At 38.7% G+C, this 19,862-nt stretch overlaps 1 protein-coding gene across 4 annotated transcripts in view; it reads left to right on the top strand.

Moving 5' to 3' along the window:
• PLCL2 (phospholipase C like 2) overlaps window positions 1-19,862 on the top strand; it is a 324,082-nt gene that overhangs the window by 284,059 nt on the left and 20,161 nt on the right. For all 4 annotated transcript variants that reach the window (XM_050779546.1, XM_050779543.1, XM_050779542.1 and 1 more), the window contains exon 6: window positions 17,759-17,868. In XM_050779546.1, coding sequence (XP_050635503.1) covers window positions 17,759-17,868 — 110 coding nt within the window. The remainder of the gene's footprint in view (window positions 1-17,758; window positions 17,869-19,862) is intronic.

Raw genomic sequence — 19,862 nt, 5'->3', positions numbered from 1 at the left:
TTTAATAGGAATTTCTCAAAAGATGACACACAAATGACAAACAGGCATATGAAAAGGTGCTCAATATCATTGATCCTCAGAGAAATGCAAATCAAAACTAAATGAGATATCATCTCACTGCAGTTAAAATGGCTTTTATCCAAAAGTCAGTCAATAACAAATTCTGGCGAGACTGTGAAGAAAAGGGAACCCTCATACATTGTTGGTGGGAATGTAAATTAGTACAACCATTATGGAGAGCAGTTTGAAGGTTCCTCAAAGAGCTAAAAATAGAGCTACCATACGATCGAGCAATCCCACTGCTGCATGTATACCCAAAAGAGAGGAAATCAGTATATCAAATAGATACCTGCACTCCCATGTTTATTGCAGCATTGTTCACACTAGCCAAGATGTGGAAGCAACCTAAGCATCTACCAACAGTTGAGTGGATAAAGAAAATGTGATACTTATACTCAATGCAGTGCTATTCAGCCATAAAAAAGAATGGAATCCTATCATTTGCAACATGGATGGAACTGGAAAGTCATTATGTTAAGTGAAATAAGCCAAGCACAGAAAGACAAACATCACATGTTCCCAATTATTTGTGGAATCTAAAAATCAAAATAATTGAATTTATGGGGATAGAGAATGGAAAGATGGTTACCTGAGGCTGGGAAAGGCAATGGGAGGTCAGGGTTGGGGAGGCGGGGATGGTTAATGCGTACCAAAAAAAAAAAGTTAGAAAGAATGAGTAAGACCTAGTATTTGATAGCACAACAGGGGTGCTGTAGTCAATAATAATTTTATTGTACATTTTAAAACAATGAAAAGAGTATTATGGAATTGTTTGTAACACAAATGATAAATGCTTATTAAGTGGATAGATATCCCATTTTCCATTATTATGCTTTACATGCCTGTATCAAAACATGTCATGTACCCCATAAGTATATATACCTACTATGCACCTATAAAAATTTAAAATAAAAATAAAATTTAAAAAACCATTGAGGAGAAAGGATATCTGCCTGAACAGGTGTTTAATGCAGCTATACCCTGTTCTAGGGGGAAAAAAAACGTCACAGAGGACATTTGTTAGTAAGGAAGAGAAGCAAGCACCAGGATTTAGGGCAGGAAAGGATAGGCTAACTATTGTTTTGTGCAGATACAGTCAGGTTTATGATCAGGACTACCCCTATCTATAAAGCTGCTAATGCCCAAGCCTTAAAGGGGAAAGATAAACACCAGCTGCCAGTCTTTTGGTTGTACAACACAGAGGCCTGAACAACAAGAGCTTCTTCTGTATTAGTTTCATTGATGCTTTGTTCCTGAAGTCAGGAAGTACCTTGCCAGTAAAAGAATGCCTTTTAATGTTCTTTTGATATTGGACAATGCCCTTGGCCACCCAGAACCCCATGAGTTCAACACTGAAGGCGATGAAATATGGTCTATTTTCCCCCAAGCACAATATCTCCAAGTCAGCTTGTAGATTAAAGGGTCATAAGTACCTTAAAACTCATTACAGAGGATGCTGTATGGAAAGGATTGTTAATGCTGTAGAAGAGAACCCCTGATAGAGAGGACATCATACATGACTAGAAGGATTCGAAATACTGTTGAAGATACCATTATTGTTAAGAAAAATCCATGAAAGTCATCAAGTCCAAAACAATAAATTCCTACTGGAGAAAACTGTCCAGATGTTCACAGGATTTATAACAGAGCTGCTGAAAGAAATCATGAAAGAGATTGTGGATATGGCAAAAAAAAAAAAGTTGGGGGGTGAGGGGTTTTAGGTTATGGATTTTGGAGAAAATCAAGAGCTCATGGACACCACACCAGAGGAATTAGCAGAAGATAACTTGACAGAGATGAGTGTTTCCAAACCAGTGCCAGACAATGAGGAAGATGTAGAAGAAGCAGTGCCAGCAAATAAATTGACATCAGACAATCTGGCAGAAGCGTTCCTATTATTCAAGACTGCTTTTGACTTCTTTTATGACAAAGATCCTCCTATGATACTGGCACTGAAACTAAAGCAAAAAGTGGAAGAAGGACTGGTACTGTATGGAAGCATTTTTAGAGAAGCAAAAAAGCAAAAAAGACAGAAATTGCAGTGCATTCCTGTAAAGTTACACTGAGTGTGCCTGCCTCTCCTGCCTTTCCTTCTGCCTCCTCCGCCTCTTCTGCCTCTGCCACCTCTGAGACAGCAAGACCAACCCCTTCTTTCCTTCGTTATCCTCAGTATATTCAGCTAGAAGATGATGAGGATGAAGACCTTTATGATGATCCACTTCCACTTGATAAATAGTAAATATGTTTTCTCTTCCTCATGGTTTTCTTAATGTTTTCTTTTCTTTAGCTTACTTTATTTTAAGAATATAGTATATAATACATATAATATACAAAATATGTGTTAATCAACTGTTTATGTTACCAGTAAACATCCGTCAGGTCCAAAGTAGGCTATTATTAGTAAACTTTTTGGGAGTCAAAAGTTACATGCAGATTTTTGACTGCATGCAGGGTCAATGCCCCTAATACCCCTGTTGTTGAAAGGTCAATTATATTTGCAAAAGGAAACCCGAGAGCCTTATAACTTTTTGTTTTGTATTAGTCTGTTCTCGTACTGCTATAAAGAAATAGCTGAGACTGGGTAATTTAGAAAGAAATGGGCTCATGGTTAATTGGGTTATGGTTCCATAGGCTGTACAGGAAGCATGATGCTAGCGTCTTCTCAGCTTCTGTGTAGGTCTCAGGAAACTTACAATCATAGCGGAAGGTGAAGGGGAGGCAGGCCTATCTTACATGGCTGGATCAGGAGGGTTGGAGGAGGTGATGCACTCTTTTACACAACCAGATCTCATGAGAACTCAAAAGGGGGGATGGTGTTGAACCATTCGTGAGAACTCTGCCCCCATGATTCAGTCACCTCCCACCAGGCTCCACCTCTAGCACTGGGGATTATGTTTCAACATTAGATTTGGGTGGGGACACAGATTAAAACCATTTATTCTACTCTGGCCCCTCCCAGATCTCATGTCCTTCTCACATTTCAAAATATAATCATCCCTTCCCGATAATCCCCCAAAGTCTTAACTCATTCCAGCATTAGTTCAAAAGTCCAAAGTTTCATCTGAACAAGGCAAGTCCCTTCCACCTATAAACCTGTAAAATCAAAACAAGTTACTTACTTCCAAGTTACAATGGGGATATAGGGATTGAGTAAGTAATCCCGTTTCAAAAGGGAGAAATCAGCCAAAAGAAAGGGGCTACAGGGAGCAGTGTCCAGGGGCTGTACAGAGCAGCTGGGCCCTGGACTTGGTCCATGAAACCATTCTTCCTGCCTAGGCCTTGGGTCTGTGATAGGAGAGGCTGCCAGGAAGGTCTCTGAAATACCTTTCAGGCCTTTTCTCCATTGTCCTGGCTATTAGCATTTGCCTTTTATTTATCAAATTTCTGCAACCTGCTTGAATTCCTCTTCTGAAATGGGCTTTTCTTTTCTGCCACATGGCCAGGCTGCACATTTTTCCAACTTTTATGCTCTGTTTCCCTGTTAAACATAAGTTCCAGTTTCAGGTCATTGCTCTGCTTGTGCATGTGAGCATAGGTTGTTAGAAGCAGCCAGGCTACATCTTGAATACTTTGCTGCTTAGAAATTTCTTCTTCCAGATATCCTAAATCATCACTCTCAAGTTCAGGGTTCCACAGATCCCTAGAGCAGGGACACAATGCAGCCAGACTCTTTGCTAAAGCATAGCAAAAGTGACCTCTACTCCAGTTCCCAGTAAGTTCCTCATTTCCATCTGAGACCTCCTAAGCCTGGACTTCATTGTCTATATCACTATCAGTATTTTGGTCGTAACAATTTAACAAGTCTCTAGGAAGTTCCAAACTTTCCCTCATCTTCCTTTCTTTTTCTGAACTCTCCAAACTGTTCCAACCTTTGCCCATTACCAGTTCCAAAGCTGCTTCCACATCTTCAAGTGTCTTTCCAGCAATGCCCTGCTTCTCAGTATCAGTTTCTGTTTTATGAGGCTTCAGGAAACTTACAATCATGGTGAAAAGCAAAGCGGGAGCAGGCATCTTCACATGGCCCGAGCAGGAGGAAGAGAGGGGGAGGTGCCACACATTCTTAAACAACCAGATCTCGTGAGAACTTACTCACTGTATACTACCAAGGTGGGATGGTACTAAACCATTTATGAGAATGCTACCCCCATGATCCAATTACCTCCTACCAGGACCCACCTCCAGCATTGGGGATTATATTTCAACATGAGATTTGGATGGGGACACAGATCCAAATCCTCTCAGTTCTCATTTATGTCAGAATGTTTCTCAGCTCTGTTTTACAAAAGTGAAAGGTTCTTTCCTGGGAATTCAGAGACCCATGTTCTGGTGCCCTCTGTACCATGTCTTGCTGTGTGACTTTAGTCACTTGACCCCTCTCTGCCCCATTTTCCTTCTTCTAAGTGGCAGTGGATTATGTGATTCCCTGATGGCCCTATGCCTTCTAAATTACAGTGAACTAAGATCAGTTACATAAACAGCAGTTTTTGAATGGCTGGATTACAGTTACTGAAAAAGATTAAACAAGTCATCCCATACAATGTTACAAGACACATAAATTGTAACCCATCATCATTAGTTTCAAGGAGTAAAGTTAACACTTAACTCTGAAGGTGAAAAGCCAACCTTTCTGAAGATGAGACACAGGAAACCTGCATCAGACTCCCATACCCCATTTGAAATCCGCAACATCTTTTCTCTTAAAGACTGGGTATTGAACCACCACATCTTCTTCTAGGCATTTACTAATTAATTAACTAATAATTAGTGAAGTCAAGGGAAGAAAAGAAGTAACAGCGTCCTCAGTGGCCTCTTTCTCATTTTAATTCCCTCACAAGGGACCTTCATCACTGATAAGGGATGGCAGAGGAAATGACCACAAAGACAACAACTAGGCCAACTCATTCAGAGCAAAAACTTCACAATAAGCAACTGGTGTCTAGAAACCCGTCTCACCACACCCCAACCGTCCCTGTAACCTTCACCCTAATTCTGCTCTAAGATTCCCACATCATCTATTCACAGTCATGCAAAGAAAAGAAAGATTCCCACATCAACTTTCACACTAATGCTATTTTTCATATGTGTGGTCAGAATCTCCCGGGAATGCTTGTTGAAAATGCAGTCTCTTTATATCATTCCCAAAATATTGACCATTTGGGAGTGGGACTCAGGAATTTGCATTGTGATGAGCACATTCAGGTTTTGAGAACTTCTCTTTTGAGGGTGGAGCAGAGCAGGCCCTCTTCTGAGTTCATACTCTTTCCCTAAGCCTCTCTCCTCTGTCTCGCACAGGGACAGTGTGAGTGACTGCTGACTCAGACATGCACCAGCTGTGTGATTGAGGGACAGCCAAATTATCTTTCTAGAGCAGCATAGAACATGGCTTTCACCAGTGACATTTCCCCTGTGCCACAAATGAAGGGGAGGGAAGTTTGGGGGATACTTGCCTTTCCTGGGGTACCTGTTCTGTGATTAAATCCCAACACTGTGCTCTCTTGTCACATCTTCCTCCCTCCTTCCTTTGTAAACCCGTAGAGTCTCTGAAAGCATCCCCTTGTATTTAAATAGCAATTCTCAGGGTCATCTCAGCAGGTGTTCTGCTGAAGAGGGGTCAGGAGTAACTCTCAGGCTATTTTTAACTCTGGCACTTGCGTAAATAAACCACTTGGTTATGAGAATTCCCATTATAATTGCTTATTAAAACTGAGAAGAACTGTAAGTAAAGTTCACAGACAAAATGAATCACCTTTCTCATACAAATACCAGAAGGTTATGTATATACATACATATGTGTGTATATTAGGTATCCTTACGTTTAATATAAAGTGATTTGGCCCAGATTATCTCTAAGGCTTTTCCAGCTCTCTAATTCTGTGGTCTACAAATACTATAGTATATTATAAATATATAAGGGATTGTAAAAGGGAATATATAAATAATTGAATAAAAGTGAACAGATGCATTCTAAGAATGTTTTAATAGTATTTAGAGGTAAACTTTCTTATAAGAATAAAGAATATAAAGCAACTTTAATTAACCTGTGTTCTTTTATTATAGGTCACTGTATTCTCATTATAGGTCAGTGCTGTGTCAATAACATATTAACATATTACATTAAAAACACAGTCATGCATTTGTGGAATTTGTTTCATGACAAGTTATTATACTAATTACTTATTGGAGATGCAAAAAAATGATGATAATGTTTCTACCATCATGGAAAGTTATAATAAAACACAACCAAGTGAGTGGTATAGATAACAGGTATAAATGAAATTTGAAGAAAGGAGCAGTCTCAGAGTCTTTTGTTGTTAGGAAAGGAGGCCAAGCTTGAACTAGGGGCTTGAGGGAATGCAGGATTTGTATAAGTTAAGCAGAAGGAACAAGGCATTTTAGATGGGCCAAAGCTTAGCAGACTTTATCATCAAGGTGTACTTTCAGTGCACATGAAATGTATTGTCCTGGCTGAAGGGAAATATTTGCTTTTCAGGAAACAGTAAAAATTAGGATTGGAAATACAGGCTGGACTCAATGAAGGAAGCCTTTTAATTCAAGTCTAAAACATTTGGGATTGATTTTTTTTAAGCCAACATTTACTAAAGCCTAATTCATGCAACACTAGTCATGTTCCTTGGGCAAAGGACTTCATCATCACATTTTTATAATGCACCTTATCCCCTTTGGAGATTCTCAGTACACATTATCATGCTAAATATCCTCCAGTTTAACTCAGCATTTCTCAAACTTATTTGGTGATAAAGCCCTTGTCTCAAGTTCTATCTGTCAGTTTCTTAAATACTTCGGGAAACTGTTACAAGCAGTGAGGTCACTAGATAGTTTAGGACTCACTCAGGAACTCAGTGATTGATTCTGTCTCCTGTGCCCTCCGTGTTCATATACTACTCCCAGCAGCAGAATGTGGATGCCTGAAGTATTCGTTTAGAAAGAAGTTGGTTGTGAAGGTCTGTTTCAAGTGTGACACATATGAGATCACAGCAGGATGGTCAAATGGAAATAGCTAGTAAGTTGTCAAAACAATTAGAGTGAAGCTTCGGATGGAGATCAGGCCTACAGATAGAATTGGCTGTCTTCCAAATAGAAGGGCCACTTGAGTGAATGAGTTATCTGTTGTGCCCATCACTTGTTGTCTGTGTTCCTCCTACTGGACTGGAAACTCCTTGAGGGGAAGGGACCTTTGTTTGTTCATAACGTTTCCCAAACGCCAAGAACAGTGTCTGGCACAAAGCCAGCACTCAATAAATATCTGTTGAGCTGAATTGAATACAGAATGCTGCGTATTTATTTGTTCAACAAACAAGCTCTTTCTCTCCATCTGACCAGAAGCTGGAGATTCCACAGAAAAACGGGATATGGATCCTCCCCTAAGAAGGCTCCGGTCGAGTATTGGAGACAGGCATCTAAGCCACTCATAAGTGTAAGTGCAGCCTAGGGTGTAAGTGCAGGAGTGAGTGCACACTGCCCTAGAGCCCTGATCACACAGAGGAGGAGTGGGGAGGTCTGTCTGTGGGGATAGTTGAACCAGACTTTAGGGCAGGAGTTAAGTCAAGAAGGTTGTTTGTCTAAGAGCCAAGGCAAGTGGGCACAGACATTCCAGACAAACAGAAGAGCATATGCAGGGCAATACAGCCCATGCCAGCAGCAGCAGTGAGTAATGTGGAATATCACATGGGAAAGACAGGAACAGCAAATGAGGCTGGAAATGGAGGCCAGGAACTAATACATAATATATAATACATAATATTAAGAATATTAAGAAGCTTTAACATTATATTAAGCAAACAGACTTAGTGTTAGACTGCATGTAAAAGAATTTTGTATGGCAAAAACCAACATTCTGAAGGTTGTGCTAACAGTACTTATTGATGGATTGAATGTGGCATAGTAGGAGAGAAAGAGATGATTTTTGGCTTCCTCTTGGAAGGATGGAGCTGCTATTTACCAGGATGCTGAAGACTGGGGCAGGCCCGGTCTTGAAAGGGAAGATCAGGGGTATGGTTTTGGACAAGTTAAGTTTGATATGCCTAGTTGACCTCCAAGTCTGAAGTTTAGAGGAGAAGTCAAGACTGGAATCAATAAACTTGGGAGCTATCATTGCAAAGGTAATCTTTCAAGCTGGGAGACTGAGCTCATCTAAGAGATGACCGTAGACATAGAAGAGGGATCCCTGGCCCCCAGTATTTATATGTCAGCAAGATGCAGAAGAACAAACAGGAGGTTAAGGTGTTCAAAACATTTGGGCATCCATCTGGGTTTCAGGTTAAGGTGTGACAGCTAGAGAGGTAGGAGGAGAACACTGATCTTCTGGAAGTCTAGTAAATGAAGTATTTCAAGAAGATACCATTTTTCAGATGTTTGTATTAAAGACCCCAGAATTCTATCACATATAAATCACGATGGATTGGTAAGGATATCGGGGAAGCTGATAACTCAGATTTGGGGGAGGAAGGGCATGTAAATTGTGTGCGTGTCCATATCTGGGGAAGCGCATATGGGAGTAAATTTCAGAATTTCAAAGTTTATATACTTCCAACCAATAATTCCATTGTTTCAGAGATTATTCTATAAATATGATCAAATACTTCGGGAAAGCCATATATGCAAAGGTTTTTGTTGTAATATTGAGGACAACTTAAATGCTTACCAGGAGGGCCCTGGGACGTACATTATGATACATTCTTATAATGGAACATTATGCCACTGTATAAAGAATAAAGAATTCAAAAATTAGCCAGCTATGGCGGCACATGCCTTTAGTCCCAGCTACTAGGGAGACTGAGGCACGAGAATCGCTGGAACCTGGGAGGCAGAGGTTGCAGTGAGCCAAGATTGCACCACTGCACTCTAGCCTAGGCGACAGAGCGAGAATCTGTCTCAAAACAAAAAGAATAAAGAAGTATATGTGTGTGTATGTGTGTTATATATATACACACTTGTGTATATATGTGTATATGCATTTCTGTATGTGTGTATATATATTTGCGTGTATGTATACATATATATACTTGCCTCCAGACATATGTATACATATATAAGAAAGATCTTATATACATATATAGAGATATAGATAGTTGTAAAAGCAAGAGAAACCGTGTGCGTTATTTGCTAACATTTGCTTTAAAGAGGCAGGGAGAATATGCCATGTGTGCTGTGTGTGCATCTCTCAGGAAGGGTACCTAAGAAGGAATAACAGCGGTTGCCTGAGATGGGGAGGGAAACAAGGAGGCTGGGAGATCGGGAAAGGAAAGACAGTTCCCTGTATATCAGTTTATACTTTTAAAATTGTTAAACCATATGACTACATTATCTGTTGAAAATTAAAATCGAAAGAGGTGTCAAAAAGAAGGAGAAACATGGACAGGCTGCAGTCACGAGGACCTTGTGTGTTATGGTAATCATGCCAGACTGTGGGAGAGCAGGAAAGCATCGATGTGAAAGTGGCGATCCAAACAAAAATGTTCTAGGTCTAACAGAACGTGTGTGGCGATCCAAACAAAAATGTTGTAGGTCTAACAGAACTCCTCTGTGCATAATTGTGGTGAAGACCTCTTTATTTCTCAGTGAAATGAAGTGAGAAGGGTCTTGCTAAGCACATTCTTCTTCTTATCCCACCTGGGTGAGTCACGTGGTCATGTGTTTAGAATGGTGGCGTGGTAATTAGATTCCACAAAGGGCTGAAAGTTATGCAACTTCATCTCACCTAGCTCTACCCAGATGGAAAGTGCTGGCAGAAGAAGAAAACCTCCCTCATATAATTCATTCACAAATTGTACTGCTGTGGATTTGGCATTGCAAGGATCTTGTCATCCATCTGGGTTTCAGGCATATATTTAAGAGACCTGGTTTATCTTTTCCATCTCATGTGGAACGGGATTTAACAGTGCAAAATCCATCTTAAAATAATTTGGCTTTTGTTAATGCCCAGATTGTTTGGGAAGAAGGCCAAGAAAAGGAGGCTACCAACTGGTGAACTATCTGAAAAGCAATTAGGCATTTCCACATCTCCACAAGGATTAGGATGTAAACACCCGCAGGTCGGCCACACACCCAAACTTCAGACCTCTGGAGTTTTGAGGCAGAGCATATAGTTTACAAAGCCTGTACATTTAAACAGGTACTATATATAAATTATACGTATTCTCATAAAATTATCAGATATCCATATTTTGTTCTCTAAGTAGTGTGATATCATACGTACAAACCATGTTACGTTAAGGTATGTTTAATACCGTTGACATTCACCTCTTGAATGAGGTCCCAAACACACCTGTGTCATATGGTATTCCATCTTTCAGAAAATAATCCACTACACCTAATTTGGGGAATTTGAAATAAATTAAAAATATAAATATATATTTTGTCACCATTTAAAAGATTTTAGCTTTTGCTTTTAATTTGTTTTTTAATCTACACACAAAAATTTTTGTACTGATTGTGTTTGTGATAAAAGAGCTTTTTGGGACAGCAAAGTAAATTTTCAGTTGAAAAACTAATCTTTAAGTGTATCCATTTAAGATCAATATGTCTCCTCATGAAGAATTTTTAAAATTATATTTGCTTCTAAAATTTTAGCCATGTGCTACATGCTGTATTTTATTTTCATATCATTTAGATTGGTAGAGAAAATCCTAACCAGAATGTTTGAAAGGTCGTCTGCTTTACGTTTGGCAAGAATAAATGGCATTCATTTCATCGAAAAAGGAGGTGATGCCATGTTTCTGACTTGGCCCTCACTTCCTTTCAAAGCAAAAACCTCTTTTTGATATATTTTTATTGTATATATCATATTTTTATTTTCAGGGCTGTTTGGTTTTCATCTAAGTTTGTTATCTGTGATGGGAAGCAGAAAACTTGATAGAAGTGGAAATTTCTCTTCACTATTTCCCAGTATAGTTGTATGCAGTTGTACTAAATGTTCTGAGTTAACTATGCCATCTTGAAAATTTTGCACCCATTTATTAATTTTTACAAAACCTCACATTTTATCAGCATTATAATTCATTTTTTGTCATTAAGCTTTTAAGCCCTTCAGGAAAAAACTATTTAAAAGATTTAAATTATAAAATATTTTGAAATAATAATTGGAAAATTATGTGTAATCAACACCTACACATATAAAAAATCTGAGCTGTTTAGATTTTAGAGATAATGCTGAAAGAAGCAATACATTTCTAAAATGTTTCTTTATATAAAAATTCAATAATATAATTTTGTGTGGCCATACCAATTTTTAAAATTTAACATTATAGCTCTAAAGCAAAGGTTACATGATTTGTGTAGTCCTCACCATGAAATGATGGCTTCATTCTGTTCTTTGTTCGCACAGCCTGTATCTTCCATTCCCTTTTGATGAGAACTGAATTAAACTCTCATTGACGTCACCTAAGGATTTTCCATGTGTCCTTTCTCTGCTGCTTGATGACCTACTATTTATACCCTTAGTTCCCAAGTTCATTATCACAAAGAAATTGCAGCAGGTTTCCTCATGGTTAACATTCCAGAAGAAAAATAACCCACTGCTTTTCCCTAGGAACAGAAACTTGGGGTCATGGAGTCAAAGGAACTTAATGGTTGGGTCTTTGGCACAGAGCAACTGAGGCTCAAAGAATCATTTTGTTGAAAGAGCAGCCACACCAGGCCAGCCAGGTCTGTGTATGAGACACTGATCATTTGTTAATCTCTGAACATAATTTACCCCTAAGCATTAATCCGTATTCCTGCATGTTTTATTGGATTCATGTAATATGCTCACAGCCTTCAAACTTTGATGTCTTTAAACACACTGTATATTCTGACTGTTAAATATATCGCACATAGCAATTGTGTCACACTTCCAAAGGACTGTTTACCTAGTTAGTGTTGGTTTTCAATGACGTTTTTTCCATTTCTTTGGCTAGAATTAACTGTTACCTCTTCTCACTTGGGTGGCAACATGGTTGTAGAATCAAGGAATCCTAGTTCCTTTCCCTCCCTCTTTAATAGCTGCCCCAAAATGTTATGTTTCACTTTTAAAGAAAACATGGACAAGGCCATACTATTTGAGACTTTTATAGTGCCATTTAGTTTAAATTAGACTAGTATATGGGACATTGGCTAATAGAAAAAACACAATTATTTTGTTAAACAGTTAACTTCAAGATAATATGAACAGCTATACATGACTCTAAAATATACAAATTTAGGATGCAAATGTGTTGCTACAGTATTTGGAAGATATTGGAAACATACAGATAAATGAAACTTGTTTTTGAAAAAAAAATCCTACTTTTTATCCCCTCATTATTATTGGCCTAGTTTCTATTTGTGAACCTGAAGATTGTTTTCACAGTGGGAATTCTTGTTACCATCACTAAGCAGAGGCAGCAGCAGCAACCTTGACACCGTCCCGAATCTGCCTTTCTGTTTATTCTCCCCAGTGTCTGCCTGGTGGCTTTTCATACGTCCAGCAGGCAATGCTCTGGCCACATAAGCTAACAGCCACACTCTGTAAGAATATTAGGACTCTTTTGGCTTAAATCAACAATTTTAAAACTTCTAAATATGACCTAAATATGCAGATGATCATCACAAAAGAAATTTTCTCAGGATCAATAAAATTCCAATTATTTTTATTAAGTATATAGGTTTTTCTTACCTATAATTCATCAATGAAAAACACTTGTGTCTCTTTCTCTCCCTTCCTTCATTCCTTCCTTCCCTCCCTCCCTCTCCTGTTTCCTTCCTTCCTTCCTTCCTTCCTTCCTTCCTTCCTTCCTTCCTTCCTTCCTTCCTTCCTTCTTCCTTCTTGTCTTTTAGGATAGACAGTCTTACAGTTCTTAGATTTTCTGAAATACCCCTCTAATAATGACCCTCTGATACCTACTGGACATGGACTTTGCATCTCTCTGTCCCATCTCCCCATCTTCCTAATCGGGTTTTCTTCAAAATGATCCCTAGTCCTCTTGCATGGAAATCTGAAAATGTTTGTGGCTGGGCCCACTGCAGACCTCCTGAATCAGAACCTCCAGGGAGATGCAGGAACCTGCACTTTAAACACACCTCCAGTGATTCTGTTACTCGTTGAGGTTTGAGATGCACTCTCTAGTCTCCATGTGACTTCTCTGTCCTGCCTGTGCCCACTATTCTCTGACAAGTTCCCCCAGACCCTCCTCACATGCTCTTTAAATTCTCTGGATTACTGTAATCCACTTTTGCCTGTTCCACTGCAGTCACAGGTTCACACAGCTCCTTGCCCACCCACAGCTTTTACCAACACTGGGTCATGCTCCATTCGCATCCCCACAGTGGGAGTCCCTCATCTTTTCTCTTCCTGTAATTAAAGTGCAAGGAGTTTTAAAATAAAATGAACTTGACTTCTTGGGGGAGGAGAGAGGGAGTGTGACTTAGTCTTAAGCTTTTTATTTCTCACCTGATTTTCACCAGCTACTTTAAAACTCACTCTAGTCTTTAGACAGAATAGTATGACTTACAGAAGAAGAGATACTACTCTTTAGCTTTTTAGTAAGAGAAGGACTTTTTCGTTGGGCTAATGTTTCTTTGCTGAAAATATTTTGAAAAATGAAGTGGTTACTTAACTTCTAACCCAAAGAAGTTCTTTATACAGCACTGTTGTTGTAAAGAACTCTGAAGACCTCCTGTGACATGCTAGGAATAGATTTCCTAGAAATTTAGTACCGAGAGAATAATGCAATTTGCATCTTAGATATCTTAATGGATTTCTTTTGTTTTATATATATAGACTGATCCAGTTCAAATGTATAATCTCATTCTCTCTCTCTCTCTCTCTCTCTTTCCTTCTAACTGGTACCTGTGCAATAGCCCTTGCAGCGTTCTGCCCACAGAATAATTATTTTACACGTATGACTATATTAGACAAACCAAGATTAAAATCCTTCTTTGCCACTTCCTTAGGAAAGTGCTGTAGCCTCTGTCTGCATTTCTTGTACAGCATATGTGAAGTGCCTGGCAAGTTGCCTTGCGATTCCCTTGGTTGTGTATCCTTAGTCCTTGCCCTGGCCCGAAAGGTCAAGGTGAGAACCCTTTTCCTAAAAAAATAAAATCAATATATGCTTCAAATTAGGATTAGCAAAATCCACTCTGGTGGATTAGCAAAGATCAGTCATTTCTAAGTTAATAACACAGAAATGTTTAAAAGACCAGCCTGACCAACATAGTGAAGCCCCATTTCTACTAAAAATACAAAAATTAGCCTTGTGTGGTGGCAGGCGCCTGTAATCCCAGCTACTTGGGAGGCTGAGGCAGGAGAATTGCTTGAATCCAGGAGGCAGAGATGGCAGTGAGCCGAGATCACACCACTGCACCCTCACCTGGGCAACAGAGTGAGACTCTGTTTCAAAATAAAAAATAAAAATACAAAAAAGACTTATTTAACAGAAACAGATGTATTATGCAGCAACTCAAATAATTAAATAAATGACAATGGGATTGATAGTCTGAGTTTTTTATTTTTAACTTAGTATTTCCAGTGTCCAATTTATTACCTTTTTGCCTGTTTTTTAAAAGAGCTTCACTAATAAAACATTTTGCATGTCCCTGTGAACTTTTATTGGGCTAGAGGTATTTTAAGAGGAGTAAGATAAGGGAGAATGGTCTCATTTTTTTCATAGACTTGTAAAATATGAGCTTTTTAGATAGCAGCCATGTATGCAGCTACACTTGTTTCTTTAAATGTTTCCCCATTTCTTCCTTATCTATATCATTTTTTATCCTTTCAACTCTGTTTCGTCTTCAAGTCCCCAGTCCTTCTCAAGGCAGCCTGTTCTGTAAGAGCCTCTGGCCCCTAGGCTCATACTTTCTAAAGTTTCTGAAAGGTGTTTTTTTTTTTTTTTTTTTTTTTTTTTTTTGAGACAAGAGTCTTGCTCTGTCGCCCATGCTGGAGTGCCATGGCACGATCTCGGCTCACTGCAAGCTCCACCTCCCAGGTTCACACCATTCTCCTGCCTCAGCCTCCCGTGCAGGTGGGATTACAGGCACCTGCCACTACACTTGGCTAATTTTTGTATTTTTAGTAGAGACGGGGTTTCACCTTGTTAGCCAGGATGGTCTCGATCTCCTGACCTTGTGATCCTCCCACCTCGGCCTCCCAAAGTGCTGGGATTACAGGCGTGAGCCACCGCGCCTGGCCTGAAAGCTGTTTTCTTAAGAGTAGCTGTTTGTCTAAGCTCAGCATTCCCTTCTTCTGCTGTTCCATACTTACATTATGTGAGCTGGAATTAAGCCCAGCATACCAGTTCCTGTCATTGCCTCATTACCTTACAGGTGATCAAATGTTCAGCAAGGCACCATAAACAGTCTGCCTCTAGCATAATGAGGCTTCCATGCAGATACCTTGATGTTAGAAAAATCCCTTACTATTATTGTTACACCTTGTGCCAGTTTTGAAATGCCATAAAAAGCCATCGTGAAGAGCCCACATTCGGTCAAGCAATTGTAATATGTGGTCCTGCTTTAGTTAATATCACTTCCATTTTTCCTCCCAGTTTCTTTTCCCATTCATCTTATAGTCCATGGAGTCATATTTCTTGTTTATAGAGAGCTACCCCCTCCCTCCCACTCTTGTGTCTCTTTCCTTTCCTATAATTCCAGTCATGGATTCCATTCTGCAAACCTCAGTGATACTTGTGAGAATATGGTAGCTTCTGACTGCCAGAAACATAATGAGTATTAATTATTCCTGTTTGGAAATCCAGAACTCTTGAAGTCCAATATTAAAACTTAGAAAAGCCAAGCACATCAGTCTTATCATTAGGGCCCCAATGGGTGGATCTGAGTCATGCAGCACACTCCAAGGAGTCTCCTAGAGGTGAAGAGTGGGGAAAGTGTGTATGTGGCATTGGGGTGGAGGGGGCTTATTCAGTTAACCAAGTTGCGATGTTCTCAGGTACCATCATCAGCAAAAGAGAAGTTGGAGAAAAGGGGAGTGGTCCATGCGTTAGTTCCCTGGAGAGTGGAATGAATCTCACTAGTTACTGTTCTTTCCCGAAACCAGTGAGGCTACCATATCTTATTAGCATAACAGGAAGTAGGACCACAGCTCCTGGTTAGGTGACAGAAAGAAACACAGAAGTAAAAAGACTAAATTGGCCATTTATTGTATTTATGATATGTGTGTCAGCTTTTGCTTGATATTTGAAGACACTAAGGAATAAAGTTGTTGTCAATCACCATATAAAGAGTTGCTTTGAAATGGTGTTGCATAGAAAGGGAATTAGAAATCGGAATGCCCAACTGAAGAGTAAAAGTGTGCAAAAGAATGTACAAAAGGTCTTGTAAAATTTACAACAGTGCCAAATTATTTGTAATAGCAAAAGTTTTTAAACCATGCAACGTCCTTCAGTAGTGAACTGGTTAAATAAATGCTGATTCGTCTACACAATGGAGTCTGTAACTGTTACAGAAAAGAGTGAGGAAGAGCTCTATACGCTGACATGGAGTGAACTCCACTATGCAACTGTGTGAGAAAAAGAAAATAACCAACGTGCAGGACACTGTACATAGTATGCTACTTTCCTGTAAGAAAGGAAGATTATGAATAATATGTACACATTTGATTACATTTACAAAGAGAAACAATACAATAAAAAACTAATAAGAACATATACAGGGAAGAAAGATCAAGGTAGAGAAGACCATAATTGAGGCAAGACTTATCTGAATTCACCTCGATGTGTAGTTTAACTTTGGAATTATGTATGTTTTGGCATAATCCATAAAACAAATTACATCAAAAAAAAAGTACTCCCCCCACCACATACATGTAAAATGAGAAAAAAGAAACACATGACCTAATTGTACATTGTCAGTAACATAACCACAGAGAGAAAAGAATTATTCCAGCTGACCCTAGAACATCATATTTTTCACTGAACATTCTCAAATACATATACCCTTAAGGACAAAAAAAATGCTAAGAATGTTTAAATTGGATTCAGCAGTCTTACTATTAGCAGTTATATTGGTGTGATTAGGAATTAAGATTTTTCCATCTAATGGAAAAAAAGCATAAAATTTTTAAATTTATGTAAAAACCCTGTGAACTAAATTTGAATTGGAGGATCTATAGATCTTGCAGAAATTATTTTGAACAGCAGTAGGGAATATTTATTTATTATATAAATTCTGGTGTAGAGTTGTAGCATAAATGCAGAGTTAGAGTTCAGGGTCTTTCTCCACTCCCCTCGTTGTACTGTGGGCTTGGTCTTTGACCTCAGATTGACCCTTTCTGTGACAGAAAATACATTACTTTGCATTCTTTCTATCCCTGGTCTCCACTGTGTCCTCAGTGGAGCTGAAATCCGCCTTCTGAAAGTCCAGATCCAGATGCTGGTCCCAGCCCTTCTTTCTGCTCCCTCGCAGTCTCCCATCTCTGAAGCTTGTTGAGCTTCCCTTCTCTAAAATAAGAATAACAGTGATCATAGGTGCCCTGTTTCCCTTCAAAACAATGAGGAACAATTGCTGACTTCGAAGATGCCTTCTGCCTTGTTGTTGCCATAATTTTTCAGTGTTTTGTCCCCATTATTACATTCTTGAATGGACACATTTATGAAATTCCACTGGAGGTTGGAATCATTTTAACTTTACCTGGAAAAAGAAATATTTCCAGTTCATTACCACAGATTGGATGGGAGGTAATATACTTTGTCTTTTTTATTTCTTTCAGCCATGGAATTCCATGAACACTTGCACAGCATAGGCACCAAGGAAGGTTTGAAGGAAAGAAAGCTACAAAAAGCAGTGGAGAGCTTTACCTGGAATATTACCATCTTAAAGGTATCTACAGAGTTGTTTCTGATGCTGGTGATTTTGCAGTCTTCTACAGCACGCTTCCCTCTCTTAGTATAACATGTCCTACATGGTACATGGTCAGCCACTGAGATTGTAGAATGGATGCATAAATCACATGAAGAACTCTGCCCTCCTAGAGTCTGCAGGCACAACAGTTTGGCATTGTAAATCAGATGAAGAACAGGGGAACTTCTATGATTGGCACATTGTAGGTTCTGATAGATAAAGCACTTAGTCATTTTATCCTTGAGACATTTTAAAGTTCATAAATGCCAGTTGCTATATGTAAAATAGAAAATATTGATTACAGAGGAATGATTGAGAATTTAAAGATTCTAGTTACTCAAATTTCATTTAACACTTGAAAGTATAATTATAGCTATAATGTTCATATAATCCCAGAAATAAATAGAAAAGAATTATATGGCGCATAATCAAAGGAAACACATAAAAGAACTGTTATTTAAAGAAATATTTCTTGAAGGGAAATGCCATCTCTATGCATATCTATTTTGGCATAACAGTTTTTAAAAATTAACTTTTTTATTTTTATTATAAAATAATATATTTTCATTGTCAAAAATGTCAAAAGAGCAATAATCAAAGGTAAACACAATCCCATCATCCAGAGACGGTTACTGTTGGCCTTTTGCTGTGCAGTGTCTCATGCTGATTTTCTACTTTATATGTAATATGACATAATTTAAAAAATAATGCGGTGTATGTACCTCGAAACTTTTGAGTTTTACTTCAATAGTTCTTCTCAGTGTTATTCGCAGAGCATAAATAATAATAACACGGAAGTTATTTCATTCCAGATCTTGGACAATTAATAAATGTAATATCACTCTCTGGTGTTTGCCTTCCAAACTTTCTCCTTAGCTGAATTTGTAGGGAAGAAAGGAAGGCTTCCCTTTCACCCTCTGAAGCTGCCTTGAAAACGAACTGACAATTGACAGATTAGCAGGCATAAAAAGACCTACATATTATATTTATTTAAGGTGCAGAAGCATGGGGAATGACAGGAGGATGATTACCTAACAACCCAGTGTGATCATGATGCTTACAAACTCTTCTTCGTAGTGCAGGGACATGGGGGAAATGTGGCCGTTTTTGAGGGGTAGTAAATGAATTTTAGGGGAAATGAATGGGCCCAGTGCTCAGAAATGGGATAGTAAATGATTCTCTTTGGGAATCGAATGGTCTGAGAAGGAAAAATAGTTTGGGAGGAAGTTCTTTGTGCTGTAGTTGTGGTGTTAAATTTTCTGTCTCTTCTTCTGTAATACAAATTTTAATCTTCTCTGGTTAATGAAATTTCAGAGAGGAAATCAGAAGCATTTGTGCTCCTCTGTGGTGGGTTCAGTTTCTAGTTAGATAAGGGAATTTGAACAGCCTCATCTTTGGGAGAGAGAGGACTGAGAGATATGTGGTGGGGGTGGTCAGAGAAACCTTGAGCCTGCTTCTTTAGGTCAGCATGTCAGTGTCATCTTTTGGGGTATTGTTTTCTGAGCCCCAACAGATTCAAGACCGTAAAGACATTATCACAGCTGCCATTTTAAATTTCCTCATTCCCCCTCAAGTTAAAAGCTGCATCCCTGGAGCTGACAATAATTTTCAGATTTGATGTAATAAAAAGTCTCTTCCAAAGCTAGTCGCCATTTGCATTTTTCTCATGTTAAACCTCTACTTATTTTTATAATTAAGATCATTTTCTTGACTTCTTCAGACATTTCCCTCTTTACTTATGTACTTTTCTTATATACCTATTTTGCTTAGAATTTAACCCTGATTGTTTGCAGATCAATAAACAGCAGACGTAAGAATTTACAACGAAAAAGGATTTGGCTTTATAATTTGCTGATTCACTCCTGGTCAGAGGTGGGGGGCACACTACAAATTTCCTGTAAACTCAGAAAATACAGCACAGCAGATTAAGCCCTGTGGTAGGAACAAATGATCACTTTGTTTTAATTTTATTA

The sequence above is a fragment of the Macaca thibetana genome, chromosome 2, assembly GCF_024542745.1.
Source record: "Macaca thibetana thibetana isolate TM-01 chromosome 2, ASM2454274v1, whole genome shotgun sequence".
NCBI classification, from domain to species: domain Eukaryota; kingdom Metazoa; phylum Chordata; class Mammalia; order Primates; family Cercopithecidae; genus Macaca; species Macaca thibetana.
The sequence above is the reverse complement of the archived record's forward strand: the minus strand, read 5'-3'. Positions and strand labels throughout refer to the sequence as shown.